This window comes from Nerophis ophidion, linkage group LG04, assembly GCF_033978795.1.
Source record: "Nerophis ophidion isolate RoL-2023_Sa linkage group LG04, RoL_Noph_v1.0, whole genome shotgun sequence".
Taxonomy (NCBI): Eukaryota; Metazoa; Chordata; class Actinopteri; order Syngnathiformes; family Syngnathidae; genus Nerophis; species Nerophis ophidion.
The window spans coordinates 36,431,365-36,449,759 of NC_084614.1; the positions used below are offsets into that span (position 1 = coordinate 36,431,365).

General features: G+C 37.3%; 1 protein-coding gene across 2 annotated transcripts in view; it reads right to left on the reverse strand.

The window, feature by feature from the left end:
• Positions 1–365: 365 nt before the first annotated feature.
• The window catches only part of ggnbp2 (gametogenetin binding protein 2), a 29,353-nt gene continuing 11,323 nt past the window's right edge, over positions 366–18,395 (reverse strand). For both annotated transcript variants that reach the window (XM_061897994.1, XM_061897993.1), the window contains exons 6-14: positions 16,361–16,474; positions 15,560–15,769; positions 15,320–15,488; positions 15,056–15,238; positions 14,851–14,974; positions 12,432–12,554; positions 12,230–12,336; positions 1,058–1,273; positions 366–982 (exon numbers count right to left, since the gene is read on the reverse strand). In XM_061897994.1, the coding sequence (XP_061753978.1) occupies positions 752–982; positions 1,058–1,273; positions 12,230–12,336; positions 12,432–12,554; positions 14,851–14,974; positions 15,056–15,238; positions 15,320–15,488; positions 15,560–15,769; positions 16,361–16,474 (1,477 nt within the window). In that variant the 3' untranslated portion in view covers positions 366–751. The remainder of the gene's footprint in view (positions 983–1,057; positions 1,274–12,229; positions 12,337–12,431; positions 12,555–14,850; positions 14,975–15,055; positions 15,239–15,319; positions 15,489–15,559; positions 15,770–16,360; positions 16,475–18,395) is intronic.

The window sequence follows — 18,395 nt, forward strand, 5'->3', positions numbered from 1 at the left end:
AGCTGAGGTGTCAGAGTAATACTTTGTTTGAATAAATGCAATATTTAATATCTTCATTGAATTTATAGAAGCCTGTTTAAAGGTTCCTGTATCCTCTGATTTTTCAGTATGTGGACTTTGCTGAAAAAAAACATCACACCTCCTTGCTATATTTAAACTTTGGACCTCACTCATTCACTTCAAAATTCCAGGCACGTATGTTGTTTTCCCAAGTGTGTCATATCAAATTCCACAAATGTCATGTAATTTATATTGTGTTATTCTGAAGGGACAGTGAACGTTAAAGCACTAATGCCTAGAACATTACCCCCTTAAATTATAAGTTTAATTGGAACCAATAATAAAACCAAAAAAGGGACAACCAATTGATGCAGATGAATAAATATTCTTTATTAAGTACATTTTCACATTCTGCTCGTCTCACCACAATCCTCATTGTAACTGGATGTTAATCTCTTTGTAAAGCCCACTTAGAATGAGAGCAGCCCATCACCATAAAACATAACAGAAGACAATAAAACCCTCTCCTGTAAGACTAACACATGACCCACAAGTCACAGATTGCAAAGTTTGATGTGCGATACCACCTTATAACCACTAAGTTACAATACTTGGCAATGAGAATCACCACCGATAAAGTTGGAAATTAGAGTATGATCTTATACAGTAAGTGAAAACCTGAGGCAAATCACATTTGATCCAAAAAAAAGAGAGAATCAAAGGCCAAAGATGAGAATATTTAGTATATGTGTCAGCAGTGGTCATGCGGGAGATTTTCCCTTGACATGTCATGAGTACACTTATTTGGTTTGCCGCAGACCGCATTCCTTGTAGTTCCACAGCAGTAGTTGGTGAATTTCTCTTTCAATAGCTGTCGATACTTATGACGGTTGCTGCAGAACAACTGATGTCTTTCTAAAAATGTCTGAATTTCATCTTGGGTGAGACAATCCTCTTCATCCGACAATACTTCAGAATCGTCCTGCAAGAAGAATGCAAGGTGAGTATATGCACAACTTTTCAGAAGGTCTAATAGAGCATTGTAAATCTCACTCACCAGTAGGTCCATTAGACTCATGTTGGGCTCTGGGCGTTTTGAATCAAGGCTGAGATTCAGCTTATGAATCTTCAATTGTAACTTTAGTGCAAACCCATCTTCGGTCTTGTCGCAGCATAAGGAGGAATTTAGATCTTTGGTTTGGCATATATGAGATGACGGTGCACTGTGACTCATGTTCCCCCCAGATGAACTACTAACTCCATGGTTGTGTCCCTGCAGACATATTTTACAAACTTGGATTAAATGTTTTCAAAAAAGAATGCTATATACATAAACACATACATACACTCGTTGTCAAAAGTTTGCATTCACTTGTAAAGAACCTAAAGTCATGGCTGTCTTGAGTTTCCAATACTTTCTACAACTCTTAGACTTTATAGAGTGATTACAGCACATATTTGTTGGTCACAAAAAACACTCATGAAGTTTTTTTCTTTTAATGAATTTATTATGGGTCAACTGAAAATGTGACCAAATCTGTTGGGTCAAAAGTATACATACAACAATGTTAATATTTGGTTAAATGTCCCTTGGTAAGTTTCACTGCAATAAGGCGCTTTTGGTACCCACCCACAAGCTTCTGGTTGAATTTTTGACCACTCCTCTTGAGAAAAATTGGTGAAGTTCAGCTAAATTTGTTGGTTTTCTGACATTGACTTGTTTCTTCAGCATTGTCCACGTTTTCATTGAGGACTTTGGGAAGGTCATTTTAAAACCTTAACTCTAGCCTGATTTAGCCATTCCTTTACCACTTTTGACGTAAAGTTTGGGGTCAGTGTCCTGTTGGAACACCCAACTGCGCCCAAGACACAACCTCCGGGCTGATGATTTTAGGTTGTCCTAAAGAATTTGGAGGTAATCCTCCTTTTTCATTGTCCCATTTACTCTCTGTATTGCACCATTTCCATTGGCAGCAAAACAGGCCCAGAGCATAATATTACCACCACCACGCTTGACGGTAGGTATGGTGTTCCTGGGATTAAAGGCCTCACCCTTTCTTCTCCAAACATATTGCTGGGTATTGTGGCCAAACAGCTATATTTTTGTTTCATCTGACCACAGAACTTTCCTCCAGAAGGTTTTATCTTTGTCCATGTGATCAGCAGCAAGCTTTAGACGAGCCTTAAGGTGTCGTTTCTGGAGCAAAGGCTCCCTTCTTGCATGACAGCCTCTCAGTCCATGGCGATGCAAAACACGCTTGACAGTGGTTCTCGGTTGACTCCTGATCATCCTGACCAATTTTCTCTTGGCAGAAAGAGACAAAACTGTGCCATGCACGTTATACTTACAATTGTCTGCACAGTTGCTTTTGGGACCTTAAGCTGCTTTGAAATGGCTCCAAGTGACTTTCCTGACTTGTTCAAGTCAAATATTATTTTTTTTCAGATCTGTGCTGACTTCCTTTGACTTTTCCCATTGTCACGTTCGTAACAGAGTCTAATGACTGCATCACATGAGCCCTATTTAAATGGGCTCAGAGAAGTCAACAGGTGTCGTCAATCATAATCACTCACATGAAGTTAAGAGGTCATGCCATGAAGCTAATGAGATATGATTGTAACTTTTCTACATCACCAAAATTGATAATGTTGCTGTATGTATACTTTTTACACAGCAGATTTGGTTACATTTTCAGTAGACCCGTAATACATTCATAAAAGAACCAAACTTCATGAAAGTTTTTTGTGACAAACAAGTTTGTCCTCCAATCACTCCATCACAAAACTCATTTGGCTTTATAAATCATGGCGGACTAAAGACTCTGAGTTATTTTCCCTCGCTTCCCGCCATGCGTTTTAGAGGGCACTGCTGTGTTTAGATGGAGACAGGTGTGGACAATATTGGAGACAGACGCACTTGTCCCCACACTAAAAGTATACAGCGAAGGAGAAAACTACATGATGTTGCTTTTATTTTCTGAATACAAGGTTATTCAGCCGCTGTGACAGAGTTAATGACGTGAGGAAACATGCTGCAGGTTATGTCGTGAACGTTGACACAAGTTGCTTGTAAAGTCTTTAGTTTGTTGACTTGGATGTTAACTCGTCCTTAAACTGCAAACTGTATCAGTTTCCAAATAACATCAATACTAGCTAAAATGTTTTGTCATCTCATCGAATTGAACGCAGGCTGTGAAGATTGTGTATTCATTGTGAGAGATGTCACTCTTTATTTTTGTTGGCCAAACTGTTGTACTGATGGGTAGTTTCAGTGCGTATTTTGTTCTCAATATGCTGATACGCTGAGGAAATGGGTTCCAACATTAGCACAGCTAATTTTGGTTTCTGGTACTGTATGTGCATCAGGCACATATGGGATGGTATTTTCTTAACACAATATAATGCATTACATGTAACACATTTCTACTTTGTGCATTGACATGGCAGTAGGATATATGATTTAATGCGTAATGTGGTTTTTGCGTAACGTGGGTTGGCTCATAGAATTGCACTCTGCACTGAAAGATGGTGATGTGCGTAGATGGAAGAGAATGAATGCAGTGTGTCAGGTTGGATGCATAATGGAGTCATGCTGAACGAAATGTGGCGGTAATTTTACTGTTGGCCTTGACTTGCCATCAAAGTAGGCCTATGCAATATATAATATGTTATATATTATTATACATAATATATTTAGAGGATGGTCCATGCAGTCAAACTAGACATTTTAGCAGGGTAATGCCAACAATCTGTCCCGACTCCCGAACAAAATATTGTTGCGTAACTTTACAAATACATTTGGCTAATCGACATTAGTAAAATGTAGCATAATTACTTAGTAAACCATCTTGCAAGAAGCATATACAAGAGAAACCTAAAGCGTCAATTGCCATTCGAAGTTCCTTGGAGAAGGATTCGATTCGGCTGCGTATCTGGTAACATCCGTCATGGAGAGTGGGACTACAGAACTTTGACCGTGATTGCAGTCCCATTTCTGGCCATAATACAACATATGGCTCCTTTAATGTTTTATTTTGCATAGTTAATTCCCATTTGATATATTTCTGCTCCAACTCTTAATGGATCTGTACAGCATGTACATGTACAATTAAAGCTGCAAGCAGCGATGGATGGGACCGAGTATATATGGAAGTGGCTGAGGAGAGGGAAGTCTGGGCTTCCCAGATTTAAGTTAGAACACCACACTACTTTGTATTATATTGTAGTTTTTACCTTTTATAACGTGTCTACTGACATATATTAGTTAGAACTATACACTACTTTTTATTATAAATGTAGTTTTTACCTTCCATAACGTGTCCACTGACAGATATAAGTTAAAACTATACACTACTTTGTATTATAAATGTTGGTTTTTATCTTCCATAATGTGTCTACTGACAGATACAAGTTAGAACTATACACTACTTTGTATCATAAATGTTATAGTTTTTACCTTCCATAACGTGTCTACTGACCAATATATATAAGTTAGAACTACACAGTACGTTGTATTATGTTGTAGTTTTTACCTTCCATAACGTGTCTACTGACAGATATAAGTTAGAACTACTTAGTATTATAAATGTTGTAGTTTTTATCTTCCATAACGTGTCTGCTGACAGATATAAGTTAGAATGAAAATACATAGGTACGGCTAGTAGCTACTATTAGCAAACAGATAGACCTACCAACTCTGCGCATAAAAAGTGCAGATGGCCTTAATACGCCACAACAGTCATGCACCATATGTACAGTTGTGATCAATTTTGGTGTTTTAGCAAGTTGGACATTTATTCCGTATTTTGTTTATAGTCATATCAAATAAAGATGTGTCAAATAGACAAATGCAACTTAAATTGTAACACTGTATTTTACAAAATACCAAAAAAGGACATTTTTCTTAATATCTCATTGACAAAATTATTCAACCCCCTAGTTACATGCATCTTTAGTACTTAGTAGAACACCCTTTGGCAGTAATTACATCCTTCAAACGTGATACATAACCGGACACAAGCTTCTTGCAACGATCTACAGGTATTTTAGCCCATTCCTCTTGGGCAAAAGGCCTCCAGGTCATTCATATTCTTGGGCTTGCGTGCTGCAACTGCCTTCTTCAAGTCCCACCATAGGTTTTCTATAGAATTTAGGTCTGGCGACTGTGAAGGCCACTCCAGAGTCTTCCAGCCCTTCTTCTGCAACCACTCTGCAGTTGATTTGGAGGTATGCTTGGGATCGTCTCCCAGGCCTCAGCTTCGTCACTGACTTCATGACATTTGTAGCTAATATATCCTGGTAGGAAATAGCATTCATAATGCCTTGAATCCGCTGGAGATTCCCGGTACCTGAGGCAGAGAAACCGCCCCAGAGCATGATTGACCCCCCACCATGCTTAACAGTAGGAAAGGTGTTCTTCTCTTTGTAAGCTTAATTTTTTCCCCTTCAGACATAACGTTGTTTAATAGGCCCAAAGAGTTCCAGTTTTGTCTCATCACTCCATAGAACAGTTTCCCAAAACCTTTGGAGTTTGTCCAGATGATTTTTGGCACACGGGAGTCTATTTTTTTTGTTCCTCGTAATCAGAAGTGGGGTGCGCCTGGGAGTTCTGGCATGGAGGCCTTCATCTCGTAGTGCGCGCCTTATTGTCTGGGACGAAAACTGCGTTCCCCCCTCTGCAATGTCCTGTTGTAGTTCCTCAGCTGTTACCCGGGGGGTTTTCACCACGGTACGCTTCAAATACCGGACAGCAGTTTCAGATAGCATCCTCTTTCTACCACGCCCAGGTAGTGTTTCCACTGTGCCTTTAGCTTTAAACTTGTGAATTATGCTCCCAACTGTGTCTCTCGGAATGTGTAATGTATTTGCTATTTTCTTATATCCATATCCTTTCTTATGAAGAGAAATTACCTCCTCTCTTGACTTCTTTGACCATTCCCTGGACTTCACCATGTTGCAAATACACCACTGAAGCTGAGCGTCACAGTCTTTTTCAATCAGTTTAATTGTTGCTCGTTATGGTTCTAATCACATCTACAGGTGTTTTCAACACCTGATTGAAAAGACCTTATTCAAATACTGTTCTTAAGAGTTATGATCTTCAGGGGGTTGAATAATTTTGTCAATGAGATATTAAGAGAAATGACACTGTTTGGTATGTTACAAAATATAATGTTGTAATTCAAGTTGCATTTGTCTATTTAATGCATCTTTAATTGATATGACTATAAACAAATTACGGAATAAATGTCCAACTTGCTAAAACACCAAAATTGTGTGGGGGTTGAATAATTTTGAGCACAACTGTAAGTAACCAAAATAAACCACTCGACATACAAAGAAATTCAATCGGAGGAGAAACATAGGAGAAAACGGGATTAAACCCCGATGCTAACCGCCCATTGAAAATACATGGGTACGGTTAGTAGCTACTATTAGCAAACAGATACACTTACCAACTCGGCGTAATATCTTAACATCAACACACTCGCTCGTCGCAACTCGGCCATGATGGTCGGCACCTATAAGTTTACAATTAGTTGTACAATGTTGGACGGTTGTTTTTACGATATGCAGGCAAACGACAACTTTAAAACATACCGGCTTAGCTACGGCACCTGGCAGACATTTTGTTATAGACGATCACAGTCCCTCCCTCACGAATGTAGGTGCGTGCGCACCAGCAGCAGCAGACGGTACGGAAAAAAAAAAAAAAAAGGTCTCACTCACTGTGCCTGCGCACGGCGGCCATCTTTGAAATGGTTTTCAGCGCAGCGGTTCCTTGAAGGCTGATAAAATCAAAACCGTAGCAATAATAAAAACTCTTTCATAAACTTTTAATCAGAAGGGTTCAATCTCTCTCCTGTGGTAGTTTGAAGCCGACACCACAAACGCGCTCAGAGGAGATAATGTTTGAAAAAAGGTGACCGATTTTTACAAAACTTTAGTTTTGAAGGGGGAATTGCTAACTTCCTGTTGATTTTTGTTGGGAGTTGTCAATATATGAAATGTAGGTCTAAGTGAGACCTACATATAGGTTTTTGTTTCATGTCTTTACGACATTCCTACTGGAAGTTACAGGCAGTTTTGTCTGTGTTTTCTTCCTAGGAGCAGTTTTGTCTGTGTTTTATTCCTAGAGGGCGCTAGAGCGCAATTTTGAGTTTTGGGGTTGGTTTTTTGATTAGATCGCAATTTTCGCCAGTCCTGATGTGTGTGTCCAGTTTGGTGAGTTTTGAAGTATGTTAAAGGGGTCAAATTACAGCTCAAAGAGGCAAAGGTGAGTGCTTTTAAAAAACTTTTGTTTTGAAGGGGGAATTGCAAACTTCCTGTTGATTTTTGCTGAAGGATGTCAGTGTGTGAAATATAGGTCTAAGTGAGACCTACATAGAGGTTTTTGTTTCATGTCTCTACGACATTCCTACTGGAAGTTACAGGCAGTTTTGTCTGTGTTTTCTTCCTAGGGGGGCGCTACAGCGCATTTTTAGTTCTGGGGTTAGGTTTTTTGATTAAATCACAATGTTTGTCCGTCCTAATGTGTGTTTCAAATTTGGTGAGTTTTGAAACATGGTAAGGGGGTCAAATTACAGCTCAAAGCTGCAGAATAATAAGAAAGAAAGAAAGAAAGAAAGAAAGAAAGAAAGAAAGAAAGAAAGAAAGAAAGAAAGAAAAAAGAAAGAAAGAAAGAATAAAATGCTAGATATTCAAAGGGGTCCTCTGTCCCAAAGGGACATTCGGTCCCTAATAATAAATAATCAGAAATATTTTGGCCATAATCGTGCAGCCCTATGTATAAGACTAGATCGAATATATGAACACTATGTTTATTTTATTTTTATTATTAGGGCCCATCTTGCAAAATTTCCACATTTATTTTTATTTATGTTATTATTTTGTTTATTATACTTGTGTTTTCATGTGCACTTTTAATTTTTACTTGAGGTACATGAAACAGTGTTTGCATCTACAATAATGTTTTTCTTCAAAGGAAATAATTTTGAATGTGTTGTGGGCTTTGTTTTTTTTTTCAAAAAAACTTGGTTAAAAGATTTCAGTATAAGTACTTTTAAAAATTGCATTAAAATTACCGCGCTGACGATAACCATGACAAAATTGGTCACTGTGATAAAATTTTTTCATATATATGTGTGTGTGTGTCCACACACACACTCACTGAAGTGTACATTATTTCTAAAATCAGCAATATCAAGGAGCCAAGGAAACGTCCTGAATATTTCAGTGCCTAAAGCGGACGGAAATGCATGTGCCCTTTGGAATTCTAACACATGTAATCATTAATATAGTGATACATATGCAGTGAAAGGTATACTGTTTTTAATGTCAGTAAACACTAACAAGGAGGAAGTATACATGTTTTTTTGCATATGACCTTTTAATACTGTAGTCCAGTGGTTCTCAAAGGGGGGTACGCGTACCACTGGGGGGACTGGAAGGTATGCCAAGGGGTACGTGAGATTTAAAAAAAAAAAAAAAAAAAAATTCTAAAAATAGCAACATTTCAAAAATCCTTTTTCATATATTTATTGAATAATACTTTAACAAAATATGAATGTAAGTTCATAAACTGTGAAAAGAAATGCAATATTCAGTGTTGACAGCTAGATTTTTTGTGGACATGTTCCATAAATATTGATGTTAAAGATTTCTTTTTTTGTGAAGAAATGTTTAGAATTAAGTTGATGAATCCAGATGGATATCTATTACAATCCCTAAAGAGGGCACTTTAAGTTGATAATTACTTCGATGTGTAGAAATCTTTATTCATAATTGAATCACTTGTTTATTTTTCAACAAGTTTTTAGTTATTTTTATACCTTTTTTCCCAAATAGTTCAAGAAAGACCACTACAAATGAGCAATATTTTGCACTGTTATACAATTCAACAAATCAGAAACTGATGACATAGTGCTGTATTTTACTTCTTTATCTCTTTTTTTCAACCAAAAAGGCTTTGCTCTGATTAGGGGGTACTTGAATTAAAAAAAATGTATACAGGGGGTACATCACTGAAAAAATGTTGAGAACCACTGCTGTAGTGTATATATTGTTACGCTGCACTTTTCTCTACAAAAAGGTCCCAACTTGATTGTCAGTTAAATAATGTACAAGTCTACCTCTGCCTGCATATTCAATATTGAAGTGCAACTTTGTCTATACTTTATTTAGCTATTTTTTTTAATTGTTTTTTTGTGTGAATATTTGAGTGTATCCAACCCAATTTATTGCTTTTGGTGGTGATTTTTATTCAAGTACAAACATTTGCGAACAGATTAAGTATTTTTTATTGGGATGTCAAAAAAAAGTTAAATGATTTGCGATTGTTATTTGCAACGATTCATAATCGATTAAAAAAAAAAATCAAAAATATTTTTTTATTCTGTCCTGTCTAGCCAACTCAGGCAAATCATATTGTTGATATAGACGCTCATACCTGTATCTACTGAAAAGAAACATGTTGGATACTTCTCTAGTTGCTTTTATTTGTATTTGACTTCGATTGGACATCATTTTATTTAAAAAAATCAGTTTTCTTTTCAGTAACAGAGAAATTTAGCAGAACTGTTTATTTTACAAAGGACTGTAATTAATCATTGAATTGGCACCCAATGTCATTAAAATGTTAATGCTATTAAAGGTTTTGATTCAGAATCTATAATTGTTTTGAATTGATTTTGAATAGATTCTTTACCCCCTAGAATCAGATTGTGGGGTGCCCAAAGATTCACAGCACTAATATTATTGTGTGTTTTATTTAACTTGGAGATTAAAAAGTGTGTGGGTGTTAAAATATGAGAAATATAAGTTTACTGCATTTGAAAGGATATATATTATTATATATTATATTACCGCATTATTATGTATTATCATTACATCAGTGGTTAATTTGGTCTCAAAAATAAGGGCAATATTATTGATTATCGGCAATATTTTGTAGGTCAGTATATCCTCAAAAAAAATGTGTTATCGACCCAAGCCTAGTCAAACAGCAATAAAATTTTGGTTAACTTGTACAACACAATGTACGGAATATCAGAAGCATTTATTCGGTTAAAAATATCAGATTGCATTACCAAACATCTTTGACAATCCAACAGTGATCGTAACAATCCACATTTTGTGTTATTCGTGCGTGAAACTTGTATCAAAACATGGTGTAGCCCCTCTTCTGAATGCAATGCTCCTACAGCAAGAAAACAAATTCTGTGTTCCTACAAAATACGGCAATACAACAACGCACTGCGGGTATCCTTTACTTTTATTGTCATTAAAAGCGTGTTTGTCCTTAAGCTGTTATAAAAAATAAAATAAAAATAGTTTAAAAAACATTTCATTGAAGCATACCAATACCAATTGTCCAGTTATGGTATTAACAAATTGAAAATAATCTTGTCCAGGGTACAAGAGTAACGTTGAAAAATCATATCTATCCGTGATAAATTGCAATTAATTTTGAGTTCACTAAGAACAAAATGCGATTAATTGTGATTAAATATTTTAATAGTTTGACAGCCCTAATTGATACACATCCTCAAATGCATTGAATGGAACCTAAGGCCTGGTTTCTATACATAGTTTATGCCCTAGTTCTAGACTAAGTCATATTGTAAACCAGGATTTACTGAAATGGCTTTCCCAGACATAGTTATAAATAGTCTCAGAATTATCCTAGTCTTGAGTTAAACAATCTGTTGTCTTGAGTTAAACAATGTATATTTTCTTGAATTGAGACTGGAGCTAATTTAGGTATAATTTAAGGCTTAACTTCATCTTGTCCAGATGCAGGTTTAAATTATGAGTAAAGACTGTATGCATCACAGTACAAGGTGAATGAGGCTGAAAACACTTGTTTTAGCTGTGCATATGACAACTGAAAGTATTAGCTGCACTTTTTATATTTAATACAATTAAGTTAAAAAACTAACATCTATTGGGCACATTGAATTACCTTGCGTACAAATTGTGCTCTATAAACAAACTTGCCTACTGGTATATAAATGTTGGTAAAAGACTACAGAAACCAGAAGAAGATAGTTCAGAGAGAGAAAAAACTTTCTGAATGAATTTGATAGATGTTTGTAACAGTTTTCATAAGTGCAAACTTAGACAATGCGGCTGAAATTATTTGTGTTCTTCAGACAAAGCTTCCATGTGATTCATGAAGGGAAACCCCTACATCTCGTTCCTTACGAGAACGTATCACCTGAGGGGATCCCTACACTTGTTTCCAAATAAGAACGTACCACATGAGGGGAACCCTTACAGCTCTTTCCTTACAAGAACACATTAACTGAGGGGAACCCCTACATCTCTTTTTTTTCCACAAGAATATATCACCTGAGGGGGAACTCCTACATCTATTTCCTTACAAGAACGTGTCACTTGAGGGTAAGTAACCCCTACATCTCTTTTCTTACAAGTACTTATCACCCTGAACTTTTTGGCAAGCAGAAACTTTCATGGTGAAACAATTCTGTGGTATGAATTAATCATCTATCCATCCATCCATCCATCCATCCATTTTCTATAACAGTCTGTAAAATAGTGTCAAAAAGTCTACAAAGCAACATGTGGTCGAATAACACCACAGTCCTGAGGTTGTTAATCAGAATGTGAATATGGGAACTTCCTGGAGTATTTGGCTGACTTGATTGAAACAGAGATTCAAACTCTCGATCTTCTGACTATGCAGCCAACATGTCAACCAATCAGTCATTTGAGTTGTTCTGTTTCAGAATTGCAGTCCATATATTTCCTATTATGGTTTCTGTAGGTGAATCAGGATGTTTGTCTTCAGTTAGGGGTTATTTTGGAATCATTTGATTCAAATGTTTGTTCTCATTTTTACTAAAGTTTTTTTAAACTATTTATTTTTCCTTTCGTCATTCTATATTAGAGGTCAAACTCCATTTGTAAATACATTCATGCTGCTAAAATGTGTGTTTAAAACTCCATCCCAAGGTTTCAGCGCACCCACACCTTTTCACCCGTTGCACATCCTTAATCTAATTTGGCTTCCAAAAAATGACCTTGGTTGTTGTTGATTACCTTAGTCTGAAACTATGCAGCCTGAAACTAGTTAATCCAAAATTAAGTGACTTTTTAAAAAGCAATAGGATTGGTGTGGATTCATTTAAACCAGATAATTAAATCCTGACTTTATTTATGATCTGAATGCAAACCGGGCCTTATAATCCATATTATATTATCTTACCTTTCTTTTCTTCTTCTTACATGGTTGCTTTTCCTCAATGTGTGACCAGAAGTCAACACAGCTGTCTGTTCCCTCCTCTTCATTGTCTTCGTGTTCATTTGACTCACCTTACAGGGAGAGACAATATAAATGGATTTAAAGACCTACCACTGTGTGCAGAGCAAAGTGAGTGTGTGACATTGCAGAAATGTTCACATCAGACCTATTTCATCATGGTTGCAGAGTCCCTCGGAGCAGGCAATATCAGAACCTTCTCTTGACCCGATGTCACTGACCTCAGCGCTTGAGTAGCCACAATCGCTGGCAGTGCTGTGGGAAGTCAAATCTGAAGAAAGAAGGAAAACTACTTTTACTGAATTCTAGTCTTGTCCTGGGTGTACCCCGCCTTCTGCCCGATTGTAGCTGAGATAGGCTCCAGCGCCCCCCGCGAACGTGAAGGGAATAAGCGGTAGAAAATGGATGGATAGTCTAAATAAAGGGTTGTTAACCCTCAGCTCAGAGGCCACGTGCAGCTCTTCTAAGGCAGTGAACAGGTCTTGACTGGTGATTAAATGAGCGCAAGGAAGGTAAGGAAAAGGAGGTGGAGCCAGTGTCTGCACAAGAAATACTTTGGTATCATGACTGTGCGACAAACTAACCATGAATACTAGGAATGTTCCGATCTGGGTCTATGGTGCAGATTCCGATACGATCATCCATGAGTGAGATCGTCAAATACCGATCAGATATATTAACTGTTCATTTTTCAATTTATTTATGGTAAGTTATTAACATTACCAACACACTAATTAAACTAGTTTTGTATTCTGTTTTATTACATAGAATTTTTGGAGCAAAACAAAGTCCATAGGAAACAATAACTAAACAAAATAAAAAACTACACACTGTTACCCATTGTAATCCTATGGTTATTGCTGTACAAGACCTCCTATGTCCAAGGAATTATTTCTTCAGTTTGTACCCAACAAAAAAATATATGTACTATGAGAAATACAAATATCAATATAACCACTCTTGTATCTACTGTGGGGCAAAAAAGTATTTAGTCAGCCACCGATTTAAAGAATTTATTTGTAAATTATGGTGGAAAATAAGTATTTGGTCAACCATTCAAAGCTCTCACTGATGAAAGGAGGTTTTGGCTCAAAATCTCACGATACATGGCCCCATTCATTCTTTCCTTAACACGGATCAATTGTACTGTCCCCTTAGCAGAAAAACAGCCCCAAAGCATGATGTTTCCACCCCCATGCTTCACAGTAGGTGTGGTGTTCTTGGGATGCAACTCAGTATTCTTCTTCCTCCAAACACGACGAGTTGAGTTTATACCAAAATGGATACATGGATGATACAGCAGAGGATTGGGAGAATGTCATGTGGTCAGATGAAACCAAAATATAATTTTTTGGTATAAACTCAACTCGTCGTGTTTGGAGGAAGACGAATGTGTGTGTGTGTGTGTGTGTGTGTGTGTATAACAGACATCCATAACAATATGTAATGTGGAATATTTACCGCATTTTGGTCATTTTAATCATTGATTTCTTCTGCACATTGATTTCCTCTTCCATAGTAGCGCACTTCCGACTTTGGAAATAAAACGCAAGTGTGTTTTCCAATTATGGCAGACTTTGTAATAGCCAATGAAGACGACTATTTTTGGCCAAATGAGGATTCACAACGTAATATTTTTTAAGCTAAATATACAGAGGATGAACTGCTGCTTCTAGAAGCGAGCACAAAGGAAGGTTGAGACGTAGCAGACAGAGTGAGGTCAGCTTGACTTGAAGTTGTAAATGTGGAACTGGAGCCAATCTATTTCAACATAAATGGAGTGCTTACCCAACTAAACCGGAAAATACATCCCCGGCCAGCTGGACCAAACAGACAAAACATGAAACTTGTGCTAATACGTTAAAGTTACTGTAGTATAATTGTGTTTTTAACCGCAAATTGATAGATAACTTGCTGTGAAATCATAAGTTAAGGTAACAAGTAGATATTGAAGTATTTATTTGTATTTTAACAAAAAAAATGTTTGGAATATATGTCAATATGATTAGTGCGTGTGCCTCACATTACGAAGGTCCTGAGTAGTTATGAGTTCAATCCCGGGCTAGGGATCTTTCTGTGTGAAGTTTGCATGTTCTCCCAGTGACTACGTGGGTTCTCTCCGGGTCCTCCGGCTTCCTCCCACCTCCAAAAACATGCACCTGGGAATAGGTTGATTGGCAGCACTAACCTAGTGTGTCAATGAGAGTGTGAATGTTGTCCATCTATCTGTGTTGGCCCTGTGATGCGGTGGCGACTTGTCCAGGGTGTACCCCGCCTTTCGCCTGAATGCAGCTGGGATAGGCTACAGCACCCCCGCGACCCCAAAAGGGACAAGTGGTAGAAAGATGGATGGATGATGGTTTGTTGCATGATTAGATATTAAATTGCATGCAGTACATGCAATCTTGCTTTCAAAATTGAAAAAATAAATACATTTTCAAAATAAGATGGAGTGCTTTATCGGCGCACATTATTTTCAGACTATTGCAAGACATGTAACGATAAACGGTAAAAAAAATGTTGAGTTTGTGGTTAGATGATTGGTGGCTGTCTCCGTAAATCCTTACCTTGTTTACATGGACAGCTAGATGATGTGTTTGCATTAGCACAACTGTTCTCCTCACAGATCGACTCCCCCTCATCATGGCTCCTACATCCATTGCAATTACGCTCCTCGGCCTCAGGACAACCCTTTCCACACAGGAAAGTGTGTGTGAGTGAACATGATTTCATATGAAAGTTCAGCTACAGTAGGCCATCCAGGCTCCTCACCTCCTCGTGATCCTTTTCCTTGAGCTCTTCTTCCTGGTTGTCAAAGCCACATCTGTTTTTGCGTCGTATCTTACGTTTTTGCCTTTTTTTCTCCTGCTTAAGCTGTTTTACTCTTTCTTTCTCAGACTGCTCCTCAACAAATTGCTCAAGACGACTGATCCCCTGAATCTTCTCCACTGCCATCTAGGGGCAGAACAATATTCAGCAAGGAATATTTCTCAAAGTGCCAAAACTCATCACTAGCTTACAAGACTAATACTGTACCTCAAAGCTTTTGCGCAGTTCATCAATGCCTAGATGATACAATATCTGCCAGGTATGCTCTTCTGCACGGAGTTTCTGCCAGATTTTATGCAGTCGTTCATAGAGATGAATGCCCAAACAAGTCAGGACTTCTTCTTGCGCAATGTCAATGGTCTTGGCATGTCTCTCCCTATAATTAAGAACAAAAAGGGTTAAATAAAAGATAGTGACTGCACACTTGCTTTAAAAATGTTTAAATACTCGTAGCCTCCGGCAAATTCAGGCTCAGCTCGACCGAGGAGGTGAGCAATGAAATCAGTCTCATAGCACACATGGATGTGGCGCTCACGAGGGCAGCAGCACAGTCCCTCGTACAACATAGCACAATAGTCCTTCTCTTCACTACTGTCCACCTCTCCAATCAGGATGTTGTATGCCCTCAGCACTTTATTCTTACAATCAGCACAAAACCTGAGGGGGGGAAAGTGTAAAAATTAAGAAACTTCCTTTCTCTTTAAAGAGATGTGCCACTTTTGTGTAGGTGCCATATTGATTATGAACATGCATTATCGAAACTGAATAAAAATGTTATGTATGGTAATATCATCATTAGAATTATTATTTATAAAATCCCTAACAGATCTTTAGAATCTAATGTATCAAGGTATACTTGGCTGAAAAAGATCATTGTTTTGACTTATAATGTACACAGTCACTTCAAGTGTTTTTGGGATGTTTGCTGAAGGCAATCCAGGTGATGATAAATGTGGCACAATTAGGAGTGTCACGGTTTTTCCAACTGTGTATTGCATGTATTTTGTGTGTAACATGTGATGGACATTTTGTTGAATGAGTACATGGATCATGTGGATTACTTAGTGTAGGATAGCTTGCAACAGTTGAAGGAGAGCATTGTCTTGTATAATTGTTGTCTTTCTGTCTAATAAATGTACAGCATTGCAACTAGCAATTTCGGCTTTGTGGAACGCACGTCAGCCACGGACTCAACTTACAAGGAATAAATTGTATTGTTTTATTTTAATTGTAAAAACCCAACATTGCCTGTGTTTTTGCAAGTGTCTCTCCAGCGTCTCCAAAAGACAGGCACTATCGACTAGGACCACTTCATCCCTGCATTCCTTGGACATCCGCTCCCACACGTCCATCCAGCTCCCCCTGGAAATAAATACAACAGAAACTTGACAAGCGCAATCAGAAGGCAAAAGGGTTTAAAATGTGTCACCTGTAATATCATTGACTAAATGACTTTAAAATTTGGCTCTTAATAGCAAAAACAAGGTCATTGTTTTCCTTCCCAAAAATCTGATTAAATCCTACATAAGCACAATGTTAGGGCTGCATGATTAAGGCCAAAATAATGATCACAATTATTAATCACGATTATTCATTGTTAGGTAAAATGGTGTTTCCCACAGTTTGGCAATTTACTTGCGATAATCAATGTGTCCCAGAGGTTGTGGTGGGGGGCCTAAAGCAATCATGTACTTTGTATTGACAAAGTAGGGTTTAATAAACATATTTAAAAGCAAATTGTGTGTTCTAGTTCATTATTAGTATTTACATGTATTTTTTTGTCATTACACAATTCTCTTTTTGATTGGGTTTCTTCAAGGCCATAACAAAAGCAGCCACATTCTGCAGGTGGCCCACGAATCATCGAATGGCCAACCCTGCTTGACTTTATCATACATTTGATCATTTGTCCTGTGAAACATGTAAACTAAAAAGACAAAACACAACTGCAACCCATTGGCCGACAGTAAAATAGGCTGACGAGAAATTAATTTGTCCACAATAGTCGGTGACGTCATCATGCGTGTTTTTCCGGACGGAAGCGTGTGCCCTCTCGCAAAATTGCAGGTGAAAACATAAAAAAGTGGGGGAACATTTCACTTAATCTTGTTAAAAGAATTGAATACCATGTCTATTTTGCAAAGTCAACCTTGTTTTTTACAGCAGTAAATCTATGATACAGGAGCATTTATGATGTCGGACATCCGGAGGATGGGATCTGAACTCTGTAAGATAGCTTGTTACTTGTTCGCTAGCTAAGTGTGAGACAAATTTTTGTGAAAAATAGATTTAACTATCATTTTAGCCAAAGTCTGACAGCTAATTTTGTCTATATCAGGGGTCGGCAACTTTACCACTCAAAGAGCCATTTTGACCCGTTTCACAAATTAAAGAAAAAAATGGGAGCCACAAAACTCTTTTGAAATTTAAAATGAAATAACACTGTCTAATACCCCTTTTATCCCCACAATTTCTCCTTTTTTTCTCTTTCTATCCCCTCCTGCTCCGGCCCGGCTGCACCAATTGATAATACATTTAATAAAGTCAAATTTAAATAAGGCAACAAGAGAAGTATCCTACACTTCTCTTTTGTAAAGTAAATCTGAACAGCCGATATGGGCATCTATATGATTTGCCTGAGAAGCTGGACAGGACAAAAAAAAAAAAATAATAATAATAATAAAAATAAATAACATTAAATAAATAACACTGCATATAAAGTTTTTTTTTTGCTTTGTGCTATGTATAAACAAACTATAATGGGTTACATTTATGAAATCAATGAACGACTGCAGAAAAAATTAAATAAAATTTTTGCATGCAACAAAATGTTTTTAACTCCAAAAAAGACGTCGGGTTGAAGGTTAAGTAAAATACTTAATGTCTATTTAAGTCCTCATTGTAGTAAAGAAAAAAACAAAATGCCGAACTTAAATTATCCACTGGCAGAGAACCAAAAATGCCGTCCTCTCTCTCTGTGCTGTCATCCTTTTACTGGCGCCGTGCAGTCAGCTGCCAACCTAAATCATAAAATGTCTATTTCACTGAACAATTACAAAATGTGAATATATGCAAAATTATAGGAAATTTAAATATTTATCATACTTGGTCAATGTGATTTCTGCTCTTGAACCGTAGCGCACAGCGTCTCCACAGCAGGACTGTATGACATCAACTTTATCTTCACACAGGATTGTAAACACTCATCTGGGAGGCGTGTGCGATGTTTGTTTTTAATAAAGTTAATGTTGGAGAACACCTGCTCACATACATATGTGGATCT